General features: G+C 44.5%; 1 protein-coding gene across 4 annotated transcripts in view; it reads left to right on the top strand.

The window, feature by feature from the left end:
- The window catches only part of PAK1 (p21 (RAC1) activated kinase 1), a 120,913-nt gene that overhangs the window by 58,570 nt on the left and 36,786 nt on the right, over nucleotides 1-25,557 (top strand). For all 4 annotated transcript variants that reach the window (XM_066588268.1, XM_066588266.1, XM_066588265.1 and 1 more), the window contains exons 2-4: nucleotides 18,472-18,683; nucleotides 19,508-19,608; nucleotides 24,069-24,216. In XM_066588268.1, the coding sequence (XP_066444365.1) occupies nucleotides 18,497-18,683; nucleotides 19,508-19,608; nucleotides 24,069-24,216 (436 nt within the window). In that variant the 5' untranslated portion in view covers nucleotides 18,472-18,496. The remainder of the gene's footprint in view (nucleotides 1-18,471; nucleotides 18,684-19,507; nucleotides 19,609-24,068; nucleotides 24,217-25,557) is intronic.

Below are 25,557 nucleotides of genomic sequence, written 5' to 3'. Positions count from 1 at the left end.
TACGGCTCGGAGACTTGGGCCTTGCTGTCGCATACCACTGAGCGTCTGGAGTCCTTTCACATGCCATGCCAACGCCAGATTCTCCATGTCTGTTGGTTCGACTTCATCAGAAACAGCGAGATCCAGGCACGCACGGGGCTCGAGTCAATCACAAAAAAAAATAACAAGGAGACGACTTGTACTTTTTGGTCATGTTGCTCGCTTGTCAGTAGCTGTACCGGCTAGGAAATTGCTAGGAAAATCGAGAGACGACCCCCCTGCCGGATGGCAGAGGCCTCCTGGCCGTGGGTGCAACAGATGGGCAACGGTACCTCCTCTGACATCTACACTTTTTGAAACAATGCTCTTGGTCGTGGTCATTCTAGATCGGCGCTACGGACCCTCGGCGTCCAAGCGAGATCACTAAACTAATATGCGATCTATATATATAGATGAGGTGTGTGTGTGTGTGTGTGTGTGTGTGTGTGTGTGTGTGTGTGTGTACTGTGTATGTGGACCATATATTGTGTATATGGATGCAAGATCTGTGTGTATGAGCTGTATACTGTACTGTGTATATGGACCAGGGGTCCTACTACGGTAAGAAGGGGCCCATGCATTTTTTGAACCGCAGTGTATTGTGTGATTGGTCGGAGCCAGGTAGGGCCTTGCGTCTGCGGCTCACATAGAAGACCTGCGAGTCAGGGCGCAAATGATTTTTAAATGCTTGCCAGCGATCGCGGATGCAATTTAATTTTTTTATCTTCGTGCGAATACCCTGCGGATCGTCCCAGAGTGCCGCCACTGCACATGTGCAGTGATGGGGGTTTTTTTTAACTCCCGCTTTCCTGTGAAATCCGTGGCGCGTCCGCAATTGAATTCAATGGAAGCAGTCAGTGTGGGATCGGCACTGAAATGGAGCATGCTGCGATTTGTTTCCTGGACCAAAAGGTCCACAAAACAAATCCGCATGCTCCATTTCATTTGTGGACGCCCGTGTATCCCTATGGGCGGCCTGATTTGTGGATTTCCGCGCAGATTCCGCAAATCAGATCCGCCCGTGGACATTGGGCCTGACTCAGTCCCTGCGTATGCACTGTATCTATAAGGTATGGGCTGCCTGCTGCATACAGTCCTTCCGTGTCAGATGGTCTAAAACAAGAAAAAACCCTCATTGACAGAAATGATACCCTCCCCTCCCCCATAGGTGGCACTGCAAAATAAAAACTTACTGCTCTAATGGAGGAGAACATTCTCTGTCACATTGTATCAGTGCAAAAAAAATGTAACCGGATTTTTTTATTTTTTTTTTAATGTAATTAAGCTTGAAAAGTGGTAACTTTTGTAATGTTTGTAGCCAATGACATATTTGATGGATTGCAGTGAAGCGCCTGCGGGTCCCCAGAATAGTGACAGCCGCTAGTATAATACAAGGTACAAATATCCGCTTGTATCCCCTTCTGGGCAGAGGCTGCAGCCACCCGAAGAATGACAGATTCTGAGGCGCCTTCTGGCAAGCTTTTTCAAGCTCGCTTTGGAACCAGAAAAGTTCATGATGGACCATTAAACTTGGCATAAAAAGTTGTGCAAGACCTCTGTGAGGGTTATGACCATATTAATTTATATATGTATGTATCTTTATACGTTTCCGGAGGCTGTAGGCCTAAATTGTACACTCTATTCTGTGTCCTATGAAAAGCTCTGCTAAATGAAGTAGACGTGTAATCTTAAGTGTCCATCATGTCTCCAAGATCTTGCTTAGCTTTTGTTTACAAAGGTTGTGAGGAATGCTTTGATCATTGTCTGCTGTCTAGGTCCAGACACGATGTCTAAATACAAACAAACAAATAAAGCATTGTTTATAGAGAAGACAAAATTATGTACCAGTAAAACAGGTCAACCTCTGTAACACTAACCTACTGATACGCCTACTATTTTCTGTATAAGACTAAGTCAATTTACACAATAAAGTCAGATTGCTCTAAGACACGACCGTGATGCCTGTGTCTATTGCTTTCTCATGGTGGCTGCCATAACCACCTTTGATTTGGAGCCCCACAGCATATTAACGTAACATGGAAAAATCCCTATCAGTAATTGGCGCCCGAACGCGGGGCTTGATGGAACAAGAGGACCACCTACACCTCGAACCCCCCCGGACCCAGATGGGATAAGGAGCCACTCGGAACCACGGATTGACAAAAACTGCGCAGTAAGGTAAGGTTTTATCTTGCCACAATCTATCCGTGCTTCCTGGCTGCTCCTTTCCTGTCCGAGGGGTAAGAAGTGCATGCCTCTTATAAATCTTCAAGCTTTTTAAGAATTCATATGGTGGGCTGAATATGCTGTGCGGGTGTTTAACTGTTATTGTCTTTATTTGTTACTTTGCATGGTCAGTGTACAGAATATGATACCCTATTGCCAATCTCTGGAAGGCATGGTATAACTTATACCAGGGAAGCCTAAAATTTTCAGGGGATAAAACCCCTGATGGGATCCTCTTATAAACATAAGAGAAGTAGTAGAGACAAGGTAAAATATGCAGGGTGAGGAAGTACAGAATATGAAACCCGCTTGCCGATCTCGGGAAGGCATGGTATAAATTGTACCAGGGAAGCCTAAAATTTTCAGGGGATAAAATCCCTGAATGGGAGCCTCTTATAGGTATAAGAGAAGTAGTTGAGACGGGGGGAAATAAGCAGGGTTGGGAAGTACCGACACTTTTAGACAAGTGAGGAAGTACTGACACTTAAAAAAGTACTGACACTTTAGTAACTGACATGCAAATGTTTTTGTCTTTATGTGTGTGTATAAATGGAAGGACCTGTATGAGAGTTAGACTGTGTTATATGGTGTATACTGTCCGGTAACCAGAAACGAAATGAAGCAAAAATGACCAAATGCTGAGCCAGACCATAGGGGGTGGAGCTAGGTGATGTAAGGAGATGGGAGGGAAGAACAATAGGAACAGGTCTTGCTCCACCCTACACACAGTCCAGCCTAGGTGAGAAGTGTGTCTCCATTTTAAGTGGATGTTGGTGTATATATATGTATATTGTGGTAATGTATAGAGTGAAGGTCACTCTTAGACTCCATGTTAAGTCTCTCACTTGAACAAATGGAGTGACCAAAGGAGGGGCATCTAATTTTATTCCTGAGACTAGTTGTGTGAGATAATAGCCCAGGATTACCACAGTGTATATATGTATATACAGATTCGTGGAATATGTGGAATTCAAAAATATTGGGTTGTGTTAATTTGAATATTATTGAATTAAGATATTAATATGAGATAATTGTGTACTTGAAACACCTGATAAGTACTTTAGTCAAATTAATAGCAAAAGTTCTATTTAAAGTGTATCCCATTTCCAATTAACAACAGTATTTTATTTGAAGAGTGTATAAAGAAAATAATAATAATAATAAGCCTCTTGGTATACATAAACCGCCAGCCATTGTCCATACTGCTGGTAAAGAGGATAAGGTACGGAAGACTGCATAAGAAAATAGTGAAACAAACAATTGTTTTATGTGTGTGAAAGAATAAAAATTATAAGCCTCTTGGTGTACATAAACCGCCAGCCATTGTCCATACTGCTGGTAAAGAGGATAAGGTGCGGAAGATAGCTAAAGAAATTGGCAAATGAATATTGGTCCCCATCCCACTTATTAGGGTCCCAATCAACTACAGTATGATCCTTTTATAGTGTCTTACTCTCTTTAAAGCGTAATTTGAACTAAGTCTTGCTCCTTGCAGCAATATATATTAATGGCGCTGTGAACAGGATTACGCAGAGAGTAATACACTAGTTTGTTTTAAAGGAAAATTTTGATAAACTGATAGTTGAAGAATTTCTTGTGATAATCGGGCATAGTGTGAAAATGTCGCCTTTTAAGAAAATCCGCAATAGTACGAAAATGTCGGTAGCTAAGAACAAAGAAGTGTCCGATGAATTGTTAATAATGCCAGGGTGGAATAAAGCCCCCTATAATATATTGGCCGCTGAGTGGTCGCAGTGTGGTGAATATCAGTATGTGGGTAGAAATGGGCATAAGTTGTATTGTGTTTGTCATTGGGTAGCCTATTCTGAGCAAATTGTGTAAAAACCGCGGTACTAAGAGTTTTTCTTATCTATACATAATTCGCTCATTATTGGAAGTCTGGTGTACAGTAAATACAATCCCGATTTCTACTTCACATATTATCAGTCCGTATAGGAATGAATAAAACCCCCTTAGTGAGTGTGAATTTGCAGTTTTTGTAAGGTGGGGGCAAGTGTATTACACTCTAAGTTCATTTTGAATAGTCAGCCCAGGTTATTTGCACAATAGAAGATGTCACAGGCAGTGGAACCAGTTATACAGCTATTTGTCTGGAGAAGTTTCTGTGTTCTATAGAAGATAAGATACATTTCAAAGGGTGGAGTACTGGGCTTTAGAAGACCTACTTGTCTTTGCAAAGAAATCTGAATTAAGAATTGGTTATATTTGGCTACACAGGAAGTATGTTGTATTATATATATATATATATATATATATACTGTTCAGTAGCTGAAAATGAAATGAGAAAAAGAATTCAAAGATGTTCTCTCATTGTCGGGTTAGTTCCCTCTTCCATCTTCACCCCCTCCTTCATCTCAATTCCAACCGTCTCCTCCCCACCCTATGCCAAGTCATCCACTCCAAGGTCAAACATTGGACTGGAGGGATGGACCTGCTGGCATTGTGGACAACAGAACCCGGATTGGAGAGAGAGCTGCCCTGCTTGCGGAGCTCCTCGGTGCAAACCGGTTATGCCTATGCTCACTAGATCCTAGGCTAGTGAGTGGAAGCATGAGAAGGAGGACAAGGAGGAGATGCAGGAGTATATGTAGAACAGGGAAGGCAGCGGGAACTATAATCTAAAATTATGTGAAAGACTATTGTGGCACAGATCGGGATAAAATTAAACATAGAGAATTGAGAAGTGGTAAAATATTTTTTATTTGTCTGAAACATTGGGGAAAAAGAAGAAAAAAAAAAATTTGAGAGAATCCTCCTTGTCTCTTTCTAATATCACACAAAGAGAAGGAAGAAAGTGTAAAACAATTCTATGCCCCCCTTCAACAACGTTTGTCAGATCTGGGATATAGGGGCATAGAAGAGATGGGTAAACATGTACTTAGTATGGCCTTTGTAGAAGGTCTATTGAAATCCCTAAGGTCATAGATAATAAGCCAGAGTGGAGACAGTCTGAATCTCCGGCCCCTTTTCAGACAAAAGGGCATTTATGTAACTGTCCTGCAGGCTTGGACTCCGCCTGAGGGGACTGTGCTGTTGCAATATGTTAATGACTTTCCAGCTTTGTGCTGAGGATATGAAAACATGTCAATCTGCACCCATTTCTCTTCTAAAATTTTTTTTTAGCAGAAAATGGCTGCAAGGCTTAAAAAGGAAAAATTACAGCTTTGTAAACAAAAGGTTGTTGTCTAGCTCAAGAAGGCAGACATCTCACAGAACGACGCAGGGCTGCAGTTCAAGCCATTTCTGTATCTTCTTCTGCTGCCAAAGCTTCGCACCTTTTTGGGACTTGTCTCATACTGCCGTCCCTGGCCTTTCATGCGACAGCAGTATTGACGCAAAAACATGGAGGACGTCCACGGTCACTTGGGTATTACTCCGGTAGCCCGAGGAGCCCCCTCCTGTGTCTGTGCGGTGGCAGCAGTACAAGTAAGGGTTGACAAGTCTTCTGAGTTGGTCCTGAACTACCCCCCCTAGTGGTTCTCACCCCTCATGACATCCAGAGTATACTTACTCAAGTACAACCTAAACATCTGTCTCTAGCTCGTCAAATAAGGTTGCAATGTGCTTTGCTCATGCCCCCCCTTTAATATTTCTTTTCAATGGTGAACCCGGCTACTCTTCTTCCAATCGAGTATCCTGTTTCAAATGGGGGAGGGGGAGGCATAGGTGATCAAATGGGGGAGGGGGATGCATAGGTGATCTATGTATTACAGATCAGCTATTTTTAAAAATTTTTGCAAATAAGAACGTGATCTATTTGGAATAGAATATCAGCATGATTGTCTAGCATTGATGCAACAAGAAAAGTTTAAGTTTTAAAGAGTTATTGAAACCCCTTGTTAATACATATTTTGAGTTGTATTTTATAGATGGTACCAGGGTGATTGACGACTCCACACCAGATATGCAGTGTTCACACAACAAGATCTCTAAAAGCAGAATGCCTCCGCATGTCTCAGTACAAGAAGCGGAACTGAAGGCCCTCACTGAGGCGTGTAGAGTGACAGAAGGTAACCATTTACACTGACTCCTGGTATGTATTCGGCATAGATCATGGTTACGGCCCAACATGGAAGGCCAGACACTTTTAAACTTCTGTAGGACAACCCATTGAGAATGGTGTAGCAGTACAGAACCTTATGAAAGCCCTACTCCTACCAGACAAAGTAGCAATCCTGAAGGTGAAAGCTCATACTAAAGCCAACAGTGCAGAAGCAAAAGGCAACGCCCTAGCAGACTTCAGCGCAGACAGCGGCCCTCAAGCCGTGGAAGAAAGAAGAAAAGAAGATACTGACCGCACAAGTCAGAGACTATGATTTGGACTTTGATAAAAATTTGAACATTGATGTACTAAAGACATTACAGTCACAAGCCAGCAAAGAAGAAAAAGATAAATGGACTAATATGAGAGCAGTAGAACAGGGTGGCGTATGGCAAACAGTCAGTAACTTGCCTACCACGATCCCTGTACCTCATGATGGCCCAGCTGATCTATGGAAAAACTCACCTATCGGAGGCAGCTATGCTACTGATGCTTGAGAGAGAAAGGGTTGCCCCCTGGGTTCTTTGTAGCTGCTACATCATTTGTCCAGTTTTGCATGAGCTATGCCGTAAGCAACAGGGTAGAAGTAAATTGACCACAAAGGCACTTGCCAGGACCACTCTACCCATTTCAGGGATTGCAAATTGACAACATTCAGCTCCCACGTGTTGGGAAGTATGAATATATGCTTGTTGTTGATGTTTTTCAGGTTGGAGGCGTACCCTGTTACAAAAGTAAATGAGCAGGTAACCGAAAAGAAGCTCATGAATGAGGTAATCCGCAGATACAGGGTACCAGAGGTAATCGAGTCAGATAGAGGTACACATTTCACAGGTGAAATAATGCAACACTTCATGTCTGCCCTGGGTAACTCCCAGGCATTTGACACCCCTTATCATCCACAAAGAGCCAGAAAACCATTGTGCATTATAATATTTCTCTTCAGGCAATGAAACCCTGCACCAGAGGAAAACGAAAATGGTATGATACCCTATTAGGGGGAATTGGTACAGGTGTAGGGGTTCTGAACTCTATAGATTTAGAGGTGATGAAGAATAAAATGGCTGGGGTGGGACAGGATGTTTCTAGATTGATAAATGTTCAGGCACAATGCATGCCTTCCTTGTTCCTCCCCCGATGTCTTGCATTAGGATATGATAAGGATGTATTAACGCTTTTTAATCTGGTTTTGCGGTTTAAAAGGATTTGTTTGTAAATATGAGTAAATTCATGAACTATACACAATGTAGCCTGCAATATGTATATATGATTCACAAGAGGGACAAAGCAGTCAGATGTGATGACAAATAATGAAAAATTGTGGAGAAATATTTTCAAGAATGTAATTCCAGTAGCATCTTGGATACGGCCCGGGGCTGATGGTATAGAATGCTCTGATGAGTATAGCACTGGGGAAATGATTTTATGATGTGAAGGACACAAGCCTGATGTGTAAGTCTGTACTACTACCTGTGGTGTTCGGACCGCCTCTATATGCTTTACAATATTGGTTGCCCAAGTTCACAGGTATGATGATTTATAGTGAAAATAAAACCCATGGTATAGAGAACTGTGAAGAAACACTGGATGGCCTAGCATGCGGACGGAGTACAGCCGCATATGAGCCATGTTTCCAGCAGCCTTCAGTCAGCATATGTGATTGGACGGTGCTACCTGCGTCTTTCCATATGCTGATAGAAGTTGGCCCCCAATATGTATATATTCTTTGTTGCCAACCGAACTGGAACCACCAGTATGTATAATCTCACCACTCCATTATCTGGATGTATACAGAACATATCGGTGATACATTGATTTACAGAAACTTACACATTTTTGCCAGATGCTGAAGCAACATTAAGGTACTACTGGCACCCAGATGCTATCCCTATGTCAACTCTGACTGTATCCTTAGGTAGAATTGTAAGACTAATGAAAGACACTGAACACCTTCAAAAACATTTGGATGTTACTAACCTCTCCCTTATGGAATTAGAAAAATGTATGGGTAGGAGATAAGCTAGTCAGCCTAGGTACTAAGATCCAGGTAGACACAGAGTATAACTGGTATGATATTTTTACTGAATGGTCACCTATTGCAGGAAAGATGATGGATTTTATGTTTCACCCTTTACTAATACTGTTTCTTTTGTTCATTCTTTTGAGTGTTTGCAATTTATGGACATTCTGTGGGATACGGAGACAAGCAAATTATCTGGAATCGCTCCCTCTACGATATCGTTAAAACAGTCATACGTAAAAGAGCAACAACAGTGGGGATCCGGCGAAGAGGATAGAAAGACCGGCAGGGGTGGCTTAGCACTCCTGATAGTACCACTACAAAGGCTCTTTTCAAGATGGACTGTTTCAAATGGGGGATTGTGAGGGTTATGACCATATTAATTTATATATGTATGTATCTTTATACGTTTCCGGAGGCTGTAGGCCTAAATTGTACACTCTATTCTGTGTCCTATGAAAAGCTCTGCTAAATGAAGTAGACGTGTAATCTTAAGTGTCCATCATGTCTCCAAGATCTTGCTTAGCTTTTGTTTACAAAGGTTGTGAGGAATGCTTTGATCATTGTCTGCTGTCTAGGTCCAGACACGATGTCTAAATACAAACAAACAAATAAAGCATTGTTTATAGAGAAGACAAAATTATGTACCAGTAAAACAGGTCAACCTCTGTAACACTAACCTACTGATACGCCTACTATTTTCTGTATAAGACTAAGTCAATTTACACAATAAAGTCAGATTGCTCTAAGACACGACCGTGATGCCTGTGTCTATTGCTTTCTCATGGTGGCTGCCATAACCACCTTTGATTTGGAGCCCCACAGCATATTAACGTAACATGGAAAAATCCCTATCACCTCCCATTTCTAGCTTTAAGGCCCCCTGCCCACGGACGGAGCGGTATACGTCCACACCGTAAAATCCCGCGGGGATAAACAAAAAAGTCCCCACTGGCGATCGTGAAAAACACACGCTTTTGTGTGCGCCCACACATCCACTGGTCCCAATACCCTCTGACGCCCCCTACAGATGCTCCTCTCTACTGGTGGTCTGTAGGGGGCGTTCTGAGCCCAGTCACCTTTTGTGCCCTCACACATCCACTGGTCATAACATCTCCTAACAGTCTGGTCAGATGCTCCTCTCTACTGGTGGTCTGTAGGGGGTGTCCTGAGCCCGGTCACCTTGTGTGCCCTCACGCATCCACTGGTCCCAACACCTCCTAACAGTCTGGTCAGATGCTCCTCTCTACTGGTGGTCTGTAGGGGGCGTCCTGAGCCCGGTCACCTTGTGTGCCCCCATTCACTGGTCCCAACACCTCCTAACAGTCTGGTCAGACGCTCCTCTCTACTGGTGGTCTGTAGGTGGCGTCCTGAGCCCGGTCACCTTGTGTGCCCCCATTCACTGGTCCCAACACCTCCTAACAGTCTGGTCAGACGCTCCTCTCTACTGGTGGTCTGTAGGGGCATCCTGAGCCCAGTCACCTTGTGTGCCCTCACACATCCACTGGTCCCAACACCTCCTAACAGTCTGGTCAGACGCTCCTCTCTACTGGTGGTCTGTAGGGGGCGTCCTGAGCCCGGTTACCTTGTGTGCCCCCATCCACTGGTCCCAACACCCCCTAACAATCTGGTAAGGACGGACTGGTGGCCGTTCTGTAAACTCTCATCATTTACATATCTGAGATGGAACTGCAGGACATCATCATCTGGGGGCGGAGGGGTTTTTGGTGACGCGTGTCCATCCTGTGTGAAGATACCTGGTACCGAGTCCGAGGGGAGGGGCATGAAGGAGAGAGTCCTGGTGTCATGCTCCGCCCCCACAGACGCGGCTCGGTGTGCCGTCCGTTTCATGTTGTCGCTTCTTTGTTTTTACCATAACCCTTAGGCTCTTCTGTATCCGTCCATTATTAATGAGGTAGAAGAGGAAGCGCTCAGGCGGACGCGGAAAGATGACCTGTTTATTAGTGGAATGGCGGCCTGTGCGCTCTGGGGGCCCCTTAAGTCCTTCAGTCTGCTAAGTGGCCGTCAGGCGCTTCTCCTTCACCGGATTTACGTTATTAGTGGGGCTTCTGGTCTTGAATGAAGCGTGAGCCTCTGACCGGATTCGCCCGAGCCGACGCGTCTTTTCTGTGTTTTTGCGAAATGAGCGCTGCGTATTTGCCCGCACAAATGTGTTTTTTACAGTTTGTTTTTTTTTGTACGTGCAAATCGTACACATTCTCGTGCATAAAAAAAACCACGCAGCGGCGCCCGCAAGCATTGGAATGGCCGGTTAGTGTAACCAGTTCAATACACGCTCCTTCCCAGCGGAAAGGCGTAGGAAAATAAATGTGCGCAAAATACGCTTACGTGAACCAACTCATTGAAATCAATAGGTCCTGTTCACTGTGGATTGCGCATCCGGCCTCCTCCACACGGGCATACGCAATATGCAGCATTTCTACTGTGTGCGTGTATATACGTATATTTGCACGTATTTTGTGCGTATGCTTTTTTTCACGCGCTTCCTGCCTATGCGTATTTACGCCTTCCTATACATTTTAGTAGGGACGTTCGCTGCAATTTTTTTTCTTTTGACTAAGTTACGTGAAAAACGCTCATCTAAATTCTGCAATGCAAATCGCCGCGGTGCGTGAAAACCGCGTTATTTCAATAGTAAAAATAAAAAATCGTGCTCGCCTAAAAATCACATCTACATGTGAGCGTGATGCCAACTTTTTATTTATCTTTTTTCTTCCTTCCTTCACTGCCCATAGGAGTTGGTTTTCTACGGATTCTCACTGTTACAGATAATGAGCGCCATTTCCATGCGAGTTCTGTGCGCTTCGCAATGGGCAAAACTCATACATTGAAATCGCTCATGGAAATACGCCATAATGCAGAAATCCGTGCACTCACACCCTTCGAGGGGCTTTCTGCTTCATGAACATAATGCAAGCCTGCAGTAAAGACTGACGCTAGACCTCACTGACGACCATACTTCGTCTTGGTGCTGAAGGGCCGCTATAACAGAGGCTTTACGTTTTTTTCCTAATGCGCGCCAACATGTAAATATCAGCTGTCCTGATTTCGGAGGTTCTTGACGCCAGCAGACACCTTTTTATAATGACTCTCGCAGCACGTAACTCAGCAGCTGATATATTTAGCGCAGCGGCTTGTTGCGGGGAAGAAAACAGTCGGATTTATTTTAGTATTTTCTTTAACCCCTTCTATGCCGGGTTGTGTGTTCTTCGTTCAGCGGCGTGAGGCACCGTCCTGCTTAGGTTGAAGGTATATTCCGCGCAATTTTCTGAAAGTCTGCAGACTCCATGGAATGAACTCTCAGGGCGTCGCACTGTTGGGCTTCCCACACGTGGGCGAGTGCGATACAATGTGACAATGTGCGATTTACCCGCCTCCCATCACTTCCGTAAAGTGGCGATCCTGCGGCGCAGCCTTCAGCCGCGTCCGAGGATCAGCAAGTATTTTCCATTGTTTTTACTGGGCATCATACTTGGTTGCACATCGCACTCCGCGTCCCACACGATGCATTCCAGGGACCGCGCAAGGATAGAGCATGCCGCTCACGTATAGGACTCCATTCAAAGGGAAGCGCTCATATGTGTGCGTCTCGCAACGCATAAATCTCGTGCAAACATGGGCGTCGGAAGAGTCGGACGCACTCATTTGGTTGTTGTTCCTTACACCAAACGTCCCCATAGAAGTCAATGGGGATGCGCAAATGCGGGCAGGACACGCAAGAAGATGCGTGAAATGCGGCGTAATAATGAGCCATTTTAGCGGTGGCGCGCTTTGGTGTGTTTTTTTTTTTTTTTGCTGCACATGAATCGCAGTTTTCCGTGTTGGAATTCCGCACTCTGACGCATATTGTAAGCGTGTTTTGGAACAGAATATGCGCCAAAGTACGCCGTGTGAACATACACGTGTGCCGCTCTCACACATGCGCTTTTTGCCTTGATTAACGCAGCATTTTGAACGCCGCCATTGATTTCCATGGGGAGTCGCAGACCTGCGCCGCGATTTTTGAGCGCTGTCTGCTCTATTTTGCTGCGGTTTTGCGCTTTTTAACGCACCTCATCACAGTGATGGGGTGCTTTAAATACTGCTGTCGGTGCAGTAACCTGTGTCCGAAAATGGCGGCAAATTCACAACAAAAGGCCGCAATCAAAATCGCAGCGTTTTGCCAACGCAGTGTGGGAGTGGCTAAAATACTGTACATCACCTTCCGATGATTTCAATAGGGGTTCTAAGACGAGCGTTGAATTGCGTTTTTTTTTTTTTTCTCCCGCGAGTGTGGAGGAAGAAGTGATTTTCCGTAGCATGCTATGACCGCTGTTCGGACACCGACCAAGGATTTCTGCAATGCGAATGCGTTCGCGTACGGGCGCCTTGCATGCCGCGGTTTCCATTGTGGCATATAAGGAGTTAAACGGACGGAATCTGATGAGGTTTTCCAGTGCGTACCGCGCAGCAATCCGTTAAAGGGCAACGCCCAATGTGTGCAGCTGCTGATAGAAGAATGTACAGATGTAGCAGAGCTGAACTCTGCACTGATCCATTACTTCTGGGTTTACCTGCAGCCTCGTGGCGCTGCCCAGGAACGGCGCCAAATGCCATCCGCAGCTCTGCTTTATCTCTATGGAATCGGACTTTCTCAGATCTGAACATATGGGGCAGCTTGGAGGATTATCCCCGACTTTGGGTAATCACATTGAAAAATGCTGCCGTCAGCCTTTAAGTGGCTGATACCAGAGAGCAGCAGATTGTATTCACCTGTCGTTGTGAGGCTTCTTCTAGTGTCGCTTCTACAAGGAGATTTTTGTATGTAAAATGTAATGTAAAAGTTTTTTTGCACTTTTCCAAAGTTTTAGTTCCTCACCCTTTTCAAGATCCCTGCTTGCTGTCAGCCAATGGAAGCCTCCCGTAGCCGGAGGTGGAAAATCCCATAGAGACCTCCTGTTCACAGCTGAGGGTTCGTTATGCAGCCTGGACTCCAGACCAGGACAATCTGCACCCGAAGGCCACTGTCGCTCATAGGCGACATTTTTAACGCCGTTACACAACGTCTTGCGCAATTGTTGTCAGAGTTCTCACATATAGAAGAGCTGTGATTCGCTCCCAGTCCCTGCTAAGAAAAAATCGCAATTTTCTAATGGGCGCGTGAAAAAACCCATCGCAGTCCAATGCCATGCGTTTTTTTTTTTATGCAAGCGTGACATATATTTCACGCCGGTTACTATGGGAACCACATGGGGAAAAAAAAAAAGAACCGTGCGTGATAAGAACATGGAAAATGGTCTGTTTTTCACGGACCAAGATCGCACTCTACCGCTGAATACCGCCTTACGTAAACTTCGGCACGCCGTCTATGCGACAATTCACGAGTGCAAGCTCTCACGACGATCGGTGATCCATGTGGAAAAAAAATGGCGGCGTGTCGTATTCTGGTCCGTACCAGGACAATATTCTGTTCCCTCATAGATCCGCTCTCCGGTGCGATGCTCTGCAGACAGCTGATGCTCCGGCCCCCGGGATTAAGGAGCAGGTGATTGTCTCTGCCGCTTGGTCACCTTTTTAGATGCAAATTGGTGTCTTGCGTGGCGCTTCCTTCATGTGCCATCTGGTGTCCCTGCCGGCGTCCCCGGGGGCCATTCAGATGTACGGGCGGTTGACACTAAATATTTAACGAGCTCTACATCACCCCGGGCTGCGTTACTGGTCCGACCGTCAGTGCCATCGTCTGCGGATGCTCCCTTATAAAATGTGGCGCCTGGCTGGTGTCTTAAAGGGGAGGTTCGTCAAATAAAACCTATACCCTCTATTAGGGAATTGGGGCTTAGTAGCAGGGGTCTGGAGTGGAGAGGGGTTATAAAGAGTGCCCGTCTCTCCGGGGGCCCTGTCCTGTCCTGCACTGCATAGACAACCCACGGGACCAGCGACTTCCAACCAGGACCTACTGCTCCGACCCTGTGTTGTGGCCGGCACTCGTAACTGCAGTCGCTGTGAGCTGCGCTTCTAATTGCAGGTTGGGGTCAATGAAGGTTGATTTCAATAAGAGCTTCGCCGGCCGCTACGCAGGGACCCTCCGCACGGTGATTCCACAACATATACAGTGGCAGCAAAGTGATACTGAAAATCTCATCCACGTACTGCGGAAAAAGTCCACACAAAGCCCGTGCGGAAACTGACATGCGGTGCGGAATTTAATTCCGTAGCACGTCCATTTTATCTCCGTTTCTGTGGCGGACTCCACCTCTTCTCAATGAGGGGGTGAATTCCGCACAAAGATGTGCAGGTCTAGAGCTTTCCGTTCCGTGTTCAAAGTATACTTGTACTTATGGTAGCCCCGGACTCTAATTGTAGTATTGTGTCACCCATGTAGAGGGTGGAATTCTGATAGTCCGAAATATCCATTCTTCCAATTTGTGCTGCAGGAATACAGAACTGGTAGGTTAAATCCATTGTGTGGATGATGAGGATTGCAGTCCTACGTTATTTAGAATCTAAAGGGGTTGTACACAATTCAAAAAACTCTTGTCTACAAACAGTGCCATACCCGTCCACAGGTTGTGTTTGGTATTGCAGCTCAACCACATTCACCTTAATGGGTTACTTCAAGACCAAAATCAGCTAACTGGCCTTGGGGGGCTGTTTGTAGAAGAAAGCAGCCGTGTTCTTCCAGTCCAGAACAACCCCTTTAGGCCCCCTGTCCACAAGCGTTGCGAAGTCCCAATGGCGAATCTCCCCCGTGGGAGCCGCTGCCCGGGAGCAGGAGTCCGCGGAGAATCGCGGCAATTCGCAGCATGCTGTGAATTGCCGGCCATGAGCGGAGAATCTCTATGATTCTCTGCTCATAGACACGGGATCGGCGCTTTCCATAGCAACCGCGGGGCCTTAATGTTCCTTACCATCAGAGGAGCTCCTGATACACTACTGGTGAAAAGTTTTAGAACACCTCAATTTTTCCAGTTAGTTATTACATTAACAGAGTTCAAGTCCAGCAAATAACGGGAAATGGTTCAAAAGTAAGTTTAAAAATATTACCAAAATGTTAACCCGATGCACAAAAATAGTGTGAATTTATGATTTTAACCAAAGGGCTTTTTCAGGGAACACATGAAGGACCGCCGCTGTGCAACACAGAAAGCAAATTATGGTTTGATATTTGATGACAACTATTCCTGCAGATGTCTCAACATTTGTAGATTACTCTCAAACCCTCTGATTCTCTATAACCAGTGTTGGAACAGACTACATTACACCCTCTGGGGCAGGATGAGGACAGCTTTGCTTTTCATGAGCGCATTGTATCAATGAAAAAGGTAATTAATCAAAGACAGACAATTATAACCCTTAGATGTGTAGGTCTGTCCTAAGGAGAATTTGCCAAGAAAGCCGAGGGGGCCATCAGTACAGTTTGCTATACCATCAAAAGTCACTTGGAAATCGGAGGAAACTGACAGGAAAAGGTCTGGCAGACCAAAGGCTATTACAAAATCAGATGATAAGTTTTTGAAATCAGTTTGCCTCCGGATGCCGCAGCAAATACTGCCCATAGACATGCTCTGGAAAACGCTTTTCCATGCACACGAGCGGAAATAAAGTGTGATTTTTCCCACACACACACACACACACACACACACACACACACACACACCACCCCGCAGCATGTCCTATTCTAGTGTGAGCCTTGCACGGACGGCTTCCATTGCTGTCAATGAAAGCCACGCATTCCACGGTGAGTGGTTGCGGATCTGCGTCATCGCTGAAGGTGCGCCATTCTCTGCATTGTGCACATGCGGTGATGCGCCAGCCCGCATATCCGCAGGGCAGAGAGAAGACAAAATGACAGGTATGTGAGGGTCACTGCCGGGGCACAGGGTCTGATTCCGCTGCATGATCTCGCAGTCGGAATCTGACCTGGCCTTGGGCATTTGGCCTTTAGATGATCGGCGCCTCTCGGCTCAAAATCTTTAAGCACAGCTTAATGCTGCTAAAATAAACAGGTTTCCATTTGAGCTGTGAAGAGAAGAATTCTGTCTGCAGGTCTGACAGGTAGATCATTAGTAAGAAGCCACGGCTAAGAGTGCAAGGAAAAAAAAAATAAAAAAAGATTTGCTGGGTCTAGTGGACTACTGAAGAGTGGTAGAAGGTCTTATGAACTGATGAATCAAAACGTGACATCTTTGGTACATCATGTAGGGTTTTGTATACTGTTGAGTAGGTGAAATCTTTGTTCCTGAGTGTGTCACCAACTGTAAAACATGGAGGAGGAAGCATGGTGGCCTGAGGCTGTTTGCTGGTTCCAGAGTTGGCAAGTTGCACAAGATGCAATACCCTCTGGTGTACGCCTAGTTGGTCAGGGGTTGATATTGCAGTAAGACAATGTTCTATATACATCTAGGTTATGTCAGAACTACAAGTGGGCAAGGAGAGGCAGATAGGTTTCAGAGAATTGAATGGCCTGCCTGCACAGCCTTCACACTTAAACCCAATTGAGTTTATTTGGGGTGAACTGGTCAGAAGGGTGAAAGCAAAGCAACCTACAGTGCAGCACATTTGTGGGAACTTCTGCAACAATGCAAGGAAGAAGTTTCTGAACAATATCTGAAAATACTTGTAGAAAGAATGCCTCAACTGTGTTCTATCAGCTGGAGGGGCGACTGCAAAGAGTTAAACTCTATAGTTAACCCATTATTTGTGTTCATCTTAACTTATCCTCTGGTTTAATTTTAAAGTACATTGTAGGCATTGAACTGTAAATATCAAGAAAAACTTGAAAAAGTGAGGTTCTTAACCCCTTAATGACGCGGCCATTTTTCTTTTTCCATTTTCGTTTTTTCCTCCCCCCCTTTAAAAAAATCGTAACTCCTTTATTTATCCATCGACGTCGCTGTATGAGGGCTTGTTTTTTGCGGGATGAATTGTATTTTTCAATGGTGCTATATAAAGTAGCATATAATGTACTGAAAAACTTTAAAAAATTCTAAGTGGAGTAAAATGAAAAAAAAAACGACATTTCACCATCTTTTAGTGCGTCTTGCTTCTACGGCGCACAAACTGCAACAAAAACGGCATGATAACTTTATTCTATGGGTCGGTACGATTACTAGAATACGAAACTTGTGTATTTTTTTTTTTTTTTTTTTACTACCCTTTTTTTTTTTTTTCAAAGACATGAAATTTTTTTCAATTATTTTCTGCCATCATTTTGTGCGCGCAATAACTTTTTTATTTTTCCGTCGACGTAGTTGAGTAAGGGCTCATTTTTTGCGGGATGTTCTGTAGTTTCTGATAGTACCATTTTGGAATACATACAACTTTTTGATCGCTTTTTATTGTGTTTTTTCTGGGAGACAGGGTAACTAAAAAAGTGCATTTCTGGTGTTCTTTATTTATTTATTTTTTTGGACGACGTTCATGCGGGAAAAATAATGCGCTACTTTGATAGTTCGGACTTTTACGGACGCGGTGATACCAAATACATATTTTTAATTTATTATTTAGATTTTTTAATAATAGATATGGCAAAAGGGGGGTGATTTAAACGTACAACTTTTTTTTGTTTTCAATTAATAAAAACTTTTGATTTTTTTTTTTTTTTTTTTTTTAACATTTACTTTGAAGTCCCCCTGGGGGACTTTAAGATGCGATGCTTTGATCGCTCCTGCAGTATGACGTAATGCTATAGCATTACGTCATACTGCTTTTTGACAGGCAGTCTATCAAGCCACCCTGTGTGGATGGCTTGATAGGCAGTCTGTTAAGGCAGCCCTGGGGCCCTTCATTAGGCCCCCAGCTGCCATGACACCTGCACAGCTCCCCCGATCTCACCGCGGGGAATTGACAGCGGCGTTTAAATGGTTAATAGCCGCGATCGGCCGCTCGCTGCTATTGCCCGCGGGTGTCAGCTCTTATAAACAGCTGACGCCCGCACTGTATGAAGAGAGGTTGGAGCGCAACCTCTTTTCATACATACCCCGCGGCCACAGGACGTACCGGTACGTCCTTGGTCGTGAAGGGGTTAAACTTTTGACAGGTTGTGTACTCTTTAAGGGGTCTTCCATCACAGATGAACCTTTTAACACCTTTCTACTCCGGTGATATTGGTAGAAAACTTGACAACTTCCCTTCTATTTGACAGAGGAGCCTCTCTGGGACCATTGAAGATGTCGGACAATGGTGTAGACGTCGATGATAGACCTCCAGCCCCACCCCTGAGGAACACCAGCACTCTGATTGGGGCCAGTGTGAAGGACACCGTAAACCATGGCTCACGACCTCTTCCCCCAAACCCAGAGAAGAAGAAGAAGGCAGACCGGCTTCTGAACATGTTACCTAGGACTGGAGATAAAAGTACGTACATACATCCTAATTATAGAGCGCCCCCAAAGTGTAAAGATGTGCAACTGTCTAGCATTATTCATCAGGAAATCAGTTTGAGAAATAAATGTGGATGTAACCGTCTGGGTTTATCACGAAGTGTGAGTCATCCATTGCGTGATATCCTAGAAGTGGGACTTTGGATTACACTGAAGCTCCGCCCATGGGATAGCTGATACACAAGGGTTTGCGTGTCTTTATGGTTGACTTGCCTGGTTATTGCCAGATAACTGGCTATTAAGTACTTAGGGAGGTTTACATTCTCTTCTCATGACCCGGTACGCAGTAGACAAAAGTCTGATGTTTTTTTGTTACATGAGGGTGTGAAGACTTTGGCACTTCCGTTCACAATAACTATATTGAAACTATGAGACCCTGTGGCGGTTTTCTTCATATTTAGTTCTGTGCCCGACCTTTTGTCCTCTTATTTCATAGTAAAGTAGACAGATTCCCTTTTTTTAACCTTTTATATGCCTGTTGCAGCCTTTATGGTAGGAGTTAAAGGGATGAACGCACAAAGACGGTTTGATTCATTGACACAGGGACGTCTGTCCTGGATGATGTACCTTTAAGTCAATGGTCGCTAGATGCCCGACTGCCCTTTTATAGTGACCTCTTTGCTTCTGGCGGAAGGAGACCTATTGTAGATGAGAACAGGAGCAGCTGACCAATGACAACCAATTGGATCACTGCTCTCATTTACTAACCTGATAAAAGCTGGAATCTGATTGGTTGCCATGGGCCTAAGCTTTTACTTTCCCTCTGCCCATGTTTCATCTGGTTGTCTTCTATTCCAGCTACCAAAAAGAAGGATAAAGAGAGGCCAGAAATCTCCCTCCCGTCGGACTTTGAGCACACGCTTCACGTCGGCTTTGATCCTGTGACCGGAAAATTCACTGTAAGTCAACGACTGTGGAAAAGCAGGAATAATGATTAAAGCAAAGTTCCATTTCAGCTACCACCGGGTTTCCCCAAGAATAAGATCTACCCCAAAATCAAGTGCAACACCCCCCCCCCCCCCCCCCCCCCGAAGGGTGACCCTGGGCACCTGGCTAACGTGAAGAGCTGAGAGGGTGAACTGCTGGTGTGTCACTTTGGCACTTGCCATGCTTTGATCCGCAGCCAGGGCCAGTGTAGATTGCCGTCCGCGCTTCGGCACTCCTTTGACATGGAGTGCCAATAAAGGGGGTTGTAGTAGATATCACTCGTGACCTCACCGTTCCCACACACCGGTAATTAATGCGGCAGAGCAATAAACACGGAGACTTGTGTATAGTACCTCGGGTCCCTAGGAACGGTTGGGGCAAGGTATAACTTATACTTATAAACTTGTATAGAAGGTAATTACAGGCACAATTCACTTGCAATAGTTACTGGCAGAAGCTCAGAGGTAGGGAGGACACACAGGAACAAAATGTTGACTATAGGGCCGTAATCTATATGTTACCGGTCCTGGATTGGGAGCACTCCAGAGGAGGAAAGGGGGTAGGGGTCACACCACAGACTCTCTTATAAGAAACGCTTGTTCAGAAAAAGGCCTAGACATTAATGTACCTCTGTGCGGTGATCCTGACTGATGGACGGCCGCACAGGAAACCGCCTGTGGTGTGAATAGGTACCTGGTTTATAAACTGGGATTGCACACTCTCAGTTGATGGGACTCACTCCTCTCAAATCTATTCTCCAGACGCTACGTGAAGTCGCTCCTCTTCCTCCATCTTCACCTACATAGAAGCTAAAGGTGCTTCCATGCGGCTCTGTTAGCACACCCAGGTAGACAAGATGGAACTCATAGGCTCAAGATGGAACCCCTTTTCCACTCCCAGACACTCACATTTATACCTTCACTTGTACCACATGACATAAGAGAATAGATACATTCAGCAGCAGCGGAGCTGACAGGCAATGATTTTATCAGTTAACCCTTCAGATGCTGCAGCTGTGCAAGGCACATACAGAAAATGACAAGAGAGCTTGCACAGTGCATCCACATGAGTCAATACATGTATGACATTTATGGAGGGGACCAGAATGATGATCTGGGTCACTACATAAGCCCTACCCTGATTTTTGGCTATTTTCGAGGAGGCTTGAAATATAATCCATACCCCGAAAATAAGCCTAAGCTAGACTACATAAAAAAACAAAACATTATCTAGCAAGCGCAGTCCGGGTCGCTCCCACTGATCTCCGAAGTTCGGTAGCACAGCCGAGCGTGCTGCACTCCTTAGCCGCTGCATTGATTGGCTTAGAGCAATGCTCCCTGAACCAATTGGAGCCATTGCTTCCTGGAGGCGGGATTTATGAACCCTGCAACCAGGAAGTGCAGGATGCAGGGCAGACCTGCGGGGGGCACCCGGACCGCACCTGCTAGGTAAGTAAAATAAGACATTCCCTGTAAATAAGACCTAGTGTATCTTTTGAATATAAGACAGGGTCTTATTTTCAGGGAAACACAGTAGTTATAAATGTTTTTTTCATTTGCAGCCAAAGCTGCTTTCAAAGTTCTGTTGGCTGTCCTTAGAAACTCAATGGTTTAGCACCACCCCGTTGTCAGTCATGTGATGTAACAACTTGGTTCTCTCTTTGCAGTTGTCATCAGAGCTCCCACAATGCTCTGCTCTCTGGCTACAGGACGCCTGTAGGATTTGGATTTTACAAAGTTAGGCTGGTCTCACACAAGCGTGTTTTGGCTAGACCCGGGGGTATCTTGACCCGAACTCTGAGCATCATGGGACTGTCCCTTTAATGCGAATCTTAGTACCAGAGTATTTGAACAGGAAGTGTTATCATGGGCACTTAAAGTTGCATTGCCTATTGGACCCTGGGATAGAAGCTTTGATTTCAGATTTAATTAGCCAAAATGGATATCCCTCCAATGATCTCGCAGGACAACGCAGTCCAGAACATGTGCATGATGGTCCCATCAGCAGCTGGACATCCTGGGCAGGTCGCCGAGGGGAGCAGACCCATAACATGTAGTATATACTGGGCAGGAACTTAACCTGGATAAGCCTGTCCCTAGCTCTAATCAAGGGAGGACCGGAGCACGCTAGTATGTCTCCATTTTTCCCTGTTAACTGATCAGGAAGATTAGTGACTCACTTCTGGGTGGCCCTCAACGGGGCAAGACACTGCACTAGTTGGCATAAGGACTGCACAGTGGCTTTACCAGGTTACACATCTGTGCCAAGCCTTCCAACCGAGTCAGGTATAGCGGTATGGACAGGCCTTGATCACATGTCATAGCTGGTAATACCAGGTTTCCCTGAAAGTAAGCCCTACCCTGTTTTTTGAGGGAGGCTTAAAATAGAAGTCCTCCCCCCAAAATAAGCCCTAGCTAAAGTACAAGGGGAGGGGGGGAAGCATCAATCCACACCTGACCCGCGGCATCTGAGTCCCTCGTGATGGTCCCCAGCGCTGCGGAAAGCTGCTGTGTCCTTCACGCTGAGATATCCTCTGCCTTCTGGTGATGGGGCTTTGAATACCCCGCCTTCAGCAAAGTGAGTGCTGTGATTGGATCGAGTGCCAGCCAATTGGAGCCGGCGCTCGATCATTCACAGCCATTCAGTGAATGACATCACTGAATGGCTGTGATTGGTTTATTGAGCGCCGGCACTAATTGGCTGGTGCTTAACCCAATCACAGCGCTCGCTTTGCTAGTGGTGGTGTATTCAAAGCCCCGTCACCAGAAAGAAGAGGACCCTGCAGACTGCCGCATCGTTGCTGGAGACCAGCAGTGTGAGGTACCGGGACGCCGTGGACCAGGTGAGTATAAGCCCCCCCTAAAAATAAGACACTGTGCCTCTTTTGGGGCAAAAATTAATATGACAGTGTCTTTTTTTCAGGGAGACACGATACCTGAAATAAGAGCGCTCAAGCAGCATTGTTAAATATAACTCCTTAAGGACACAGCCTAGCAACAAGTTTTTGGGGATTCTCATCTCCACTCTTCAAAAAACTATCATTTTTATTTTTTTTTTTCTGCCGACATGGCCGTATAACAACCTTTTTTTTTGGCGTGGTGACCTGTAGTTATTATTGGTACCCTCTTTGGGTTACATATAATGTATTGTATTGTAAAGCTTGTATAAATTTCTTCTGTAGGGCAGGGAGAGAAAAAACACATCACTTCTGCCATTGTGGTTTTTTGTTTTGTTTTGTTTCATTTTACACATGCAGCATGAATTTACATCATACATTTTTCCTGCGGGCTGGTATGATTGCCACGATACCAAAATTGCATTTTAATTTTTTTTAATAGTTTTTTTTTCTTTCTTTTTTTGTTGCATTCAAAGACCTAGAACTCTCTTATTTTTCCATCACCTGCGCCTCTGTGAGGGCTTGTATTTTGCATGACGAGCTGCAGTTTTTATAAGTACCATTTTGGGGTACATATCCTTTTTTTTTTTTTTTTTATGTCCCTGTTGGGGACTTGAACCATAAAAGCTTTGATCGCTATGTTAATGCAGTGCAGTATTACTCACAACAGTAATAGGCCATTGCACGCCCAGACACCAGTGTATGGCATCAGTTGTCAAGGCAACGCATTAGCCCCTCTGTAAACCCTTTACATGCCTCGATCTACATTTAGCATGGCATTTAAGGGGTTAAGAGCTCATTGATCCTTACTGTTGCAGCAGTAGACCGGCTATCAGTCACAGCAGTCTCCCGCCCACTTTGGGTTGACTTCTGAGCCCGCGTCATCCGCAGGACATAAGTTTGCGCCCTGTTGGGTTAAGCGCCTCCTAGCCAGGATGTTACCTTGCGTCCTGTGGCATTAAAGGGTTAAAGGCACATGCACATCTGTAACATGCCTGGAAAGGGTTCCATCGATCAGCTCTAGGAGAGTCCACTCTACGGCTGCCCCAAACTACAATTTAGATCACAGATTTTTTCACCGAGCATCCAACTGGAAAGGACTGTGGGCGGAGCCTATTCTCTAGCTACTCCCAGCCAATCGGGGTCCTTTATGGGCACTTGATAAATGTCCCTTTTTAAAGGTTCTTCTGCTTATGACCAAAGTAGGCACTAAGAGTAAAACCGTCTCAAAGTACTGTATAGAATACCAGAGAGTATGTCATCTTAACAACTTATGACTCCCAGGCCCCTATGCAAACGCTATAACAGGGCCCCCAACTGCCAAGGGTCATGTATAATACTGATGTTGTTATATATGCTGAGTGAATATCAAACTCTCAGTTTTTCTGAATTATAAAATCTGAGGTTTTATAAACCTGCAACCGTATCTCCCTCCTCCCCCCCCCCCCCTCCATGTCTATGTACATTTACTGGGAAGGGAACGGGTGGGGGGGGGGGACAGTTTTTCTTAACCCATTGTATCCATTGCCTGTGCAGGGAATGCCAGAACAATGGGCACGGCTCTTACAGACCTCCAAGATTTCAGAAGAAGAGCAGAAAAAGAATCCTCAGGCCGTCCTGGATGTACTAAAGTTTTATAACTCCAAGGAAACTACCAACAGCCAGAAGTACATGAGCTTCACAGGTAACGTGGGCAAGAAACATCGCATTCTAAGGAGACACCTGCTTTAATTATATCCTTGCACATAGGAGGCAGTATTATAGTAGTTATATTCTTGTACATAGGAGGCAGTATTATAGTAGTTATATTCTTGTACATAGGAGCAGTATTATAGTAGTTATATTCTTGTACATAAGGGGGCAGTATTATAGTAGTTATATTCTTGTACATAGGAGGCAGTATTATAGTAGTTATATTCTTGCACATAGGAGGCAGTATTATAGTAGTTATATTCTTGTACATAGGGGGCAGTAATATAGTAGTTATATTCTTGTACATAGGGGGCAGTAATATAGTAGTTATATTCTTGTACATAGGAGGCAGTAATATAGTAGTTATATTCTTGTACATAGGAGGCAGTAATATAGTAGTTATATTCTTGTACATAGGAGGCAGTGATATAGTAGTTATATTCTTGTACACAGGGGGCAGTATTATAGTAGTTATATTCTTGTACATAGGGGGCAGTATTATAGTAGTTATATTCTTGTACATAGGGGGCAGTATTATAGTAGTTATATTCTTGTACATAGGGGGCAGTATTATAGTAGTTATATTCTTGTACATAGGGGGCAGTATTATAGTAGTTATATTCTTGTACATAGGGGGCAGTATTATAGTAGTTATATTCTTGTACATAGGGGGCAGTATTATAGTAGTTATATTCTTGTACATAGGGGGCAGTATTATAGTAGTTATATTCTTGTACATAGGGGGCAGTATTATAGTAGTTATATTCTTGTACATAGGGGGCAGTATTATAGTAGTTATATTCTTGTACATAGGGGGCAGTATTATAGTAGTTATATTCTTGTACATAGGGGGCAGTATTATAGTAGTTATATTCTTGTACATAGGGGGCAGTATTATAGTAGTTATATTCTTGTACATAGGGGGCAGTATTATAGTAGTTATATTCTTGTACATAGGGGGCAGTATTATAGTAGTTATATTCTTGTACATAGGGGGCAGTATTATAGTAGTTATATTCTTGTATATAGGAGCAGTATTATAGTAGTTATATTCTTGTATATAGGAGCAGTATTATAGTAGTTATATTCTTGTACATAGGGGGCAGTATTATAGTAGTTATATTCTTGTACATAGGGGGCAGTATTATAGTAGTTATATTCTTGTACATAGGGGGCAGTATTATAGTAGTTATATTCTTGTATATAGGAGCAGTATTATAGTAGTTCTATTCTTATACATAGGGGGCAGTATTATAGTAGTTATATTCTTGTACATAGGGGGCAGTATTATAGTAGTTATATTCTTGTACATAGGGGGCAGTATTATAGTAGT

The sequence above is a fragment of the Eleutherodactylus coqui genome, chromosome 1, assembly GCF_035609145.1.
Source record: "Eleutherodactylus coqui strain aEleCoq1 chromosome 1, aEleCoq1.hap1, whole genome shotgun sequence".
NCBI lineage: Eukaryota > Metazoa > Chordata > Amphibia > Anura > Eleutherodactylidae > Eleutherodactylus > Eleutherodactylus coqui.
Note: the sequence above shows the minus strand (reverse complement) of the source record. Positions and strands in the feature narration are given on the sequence as shown.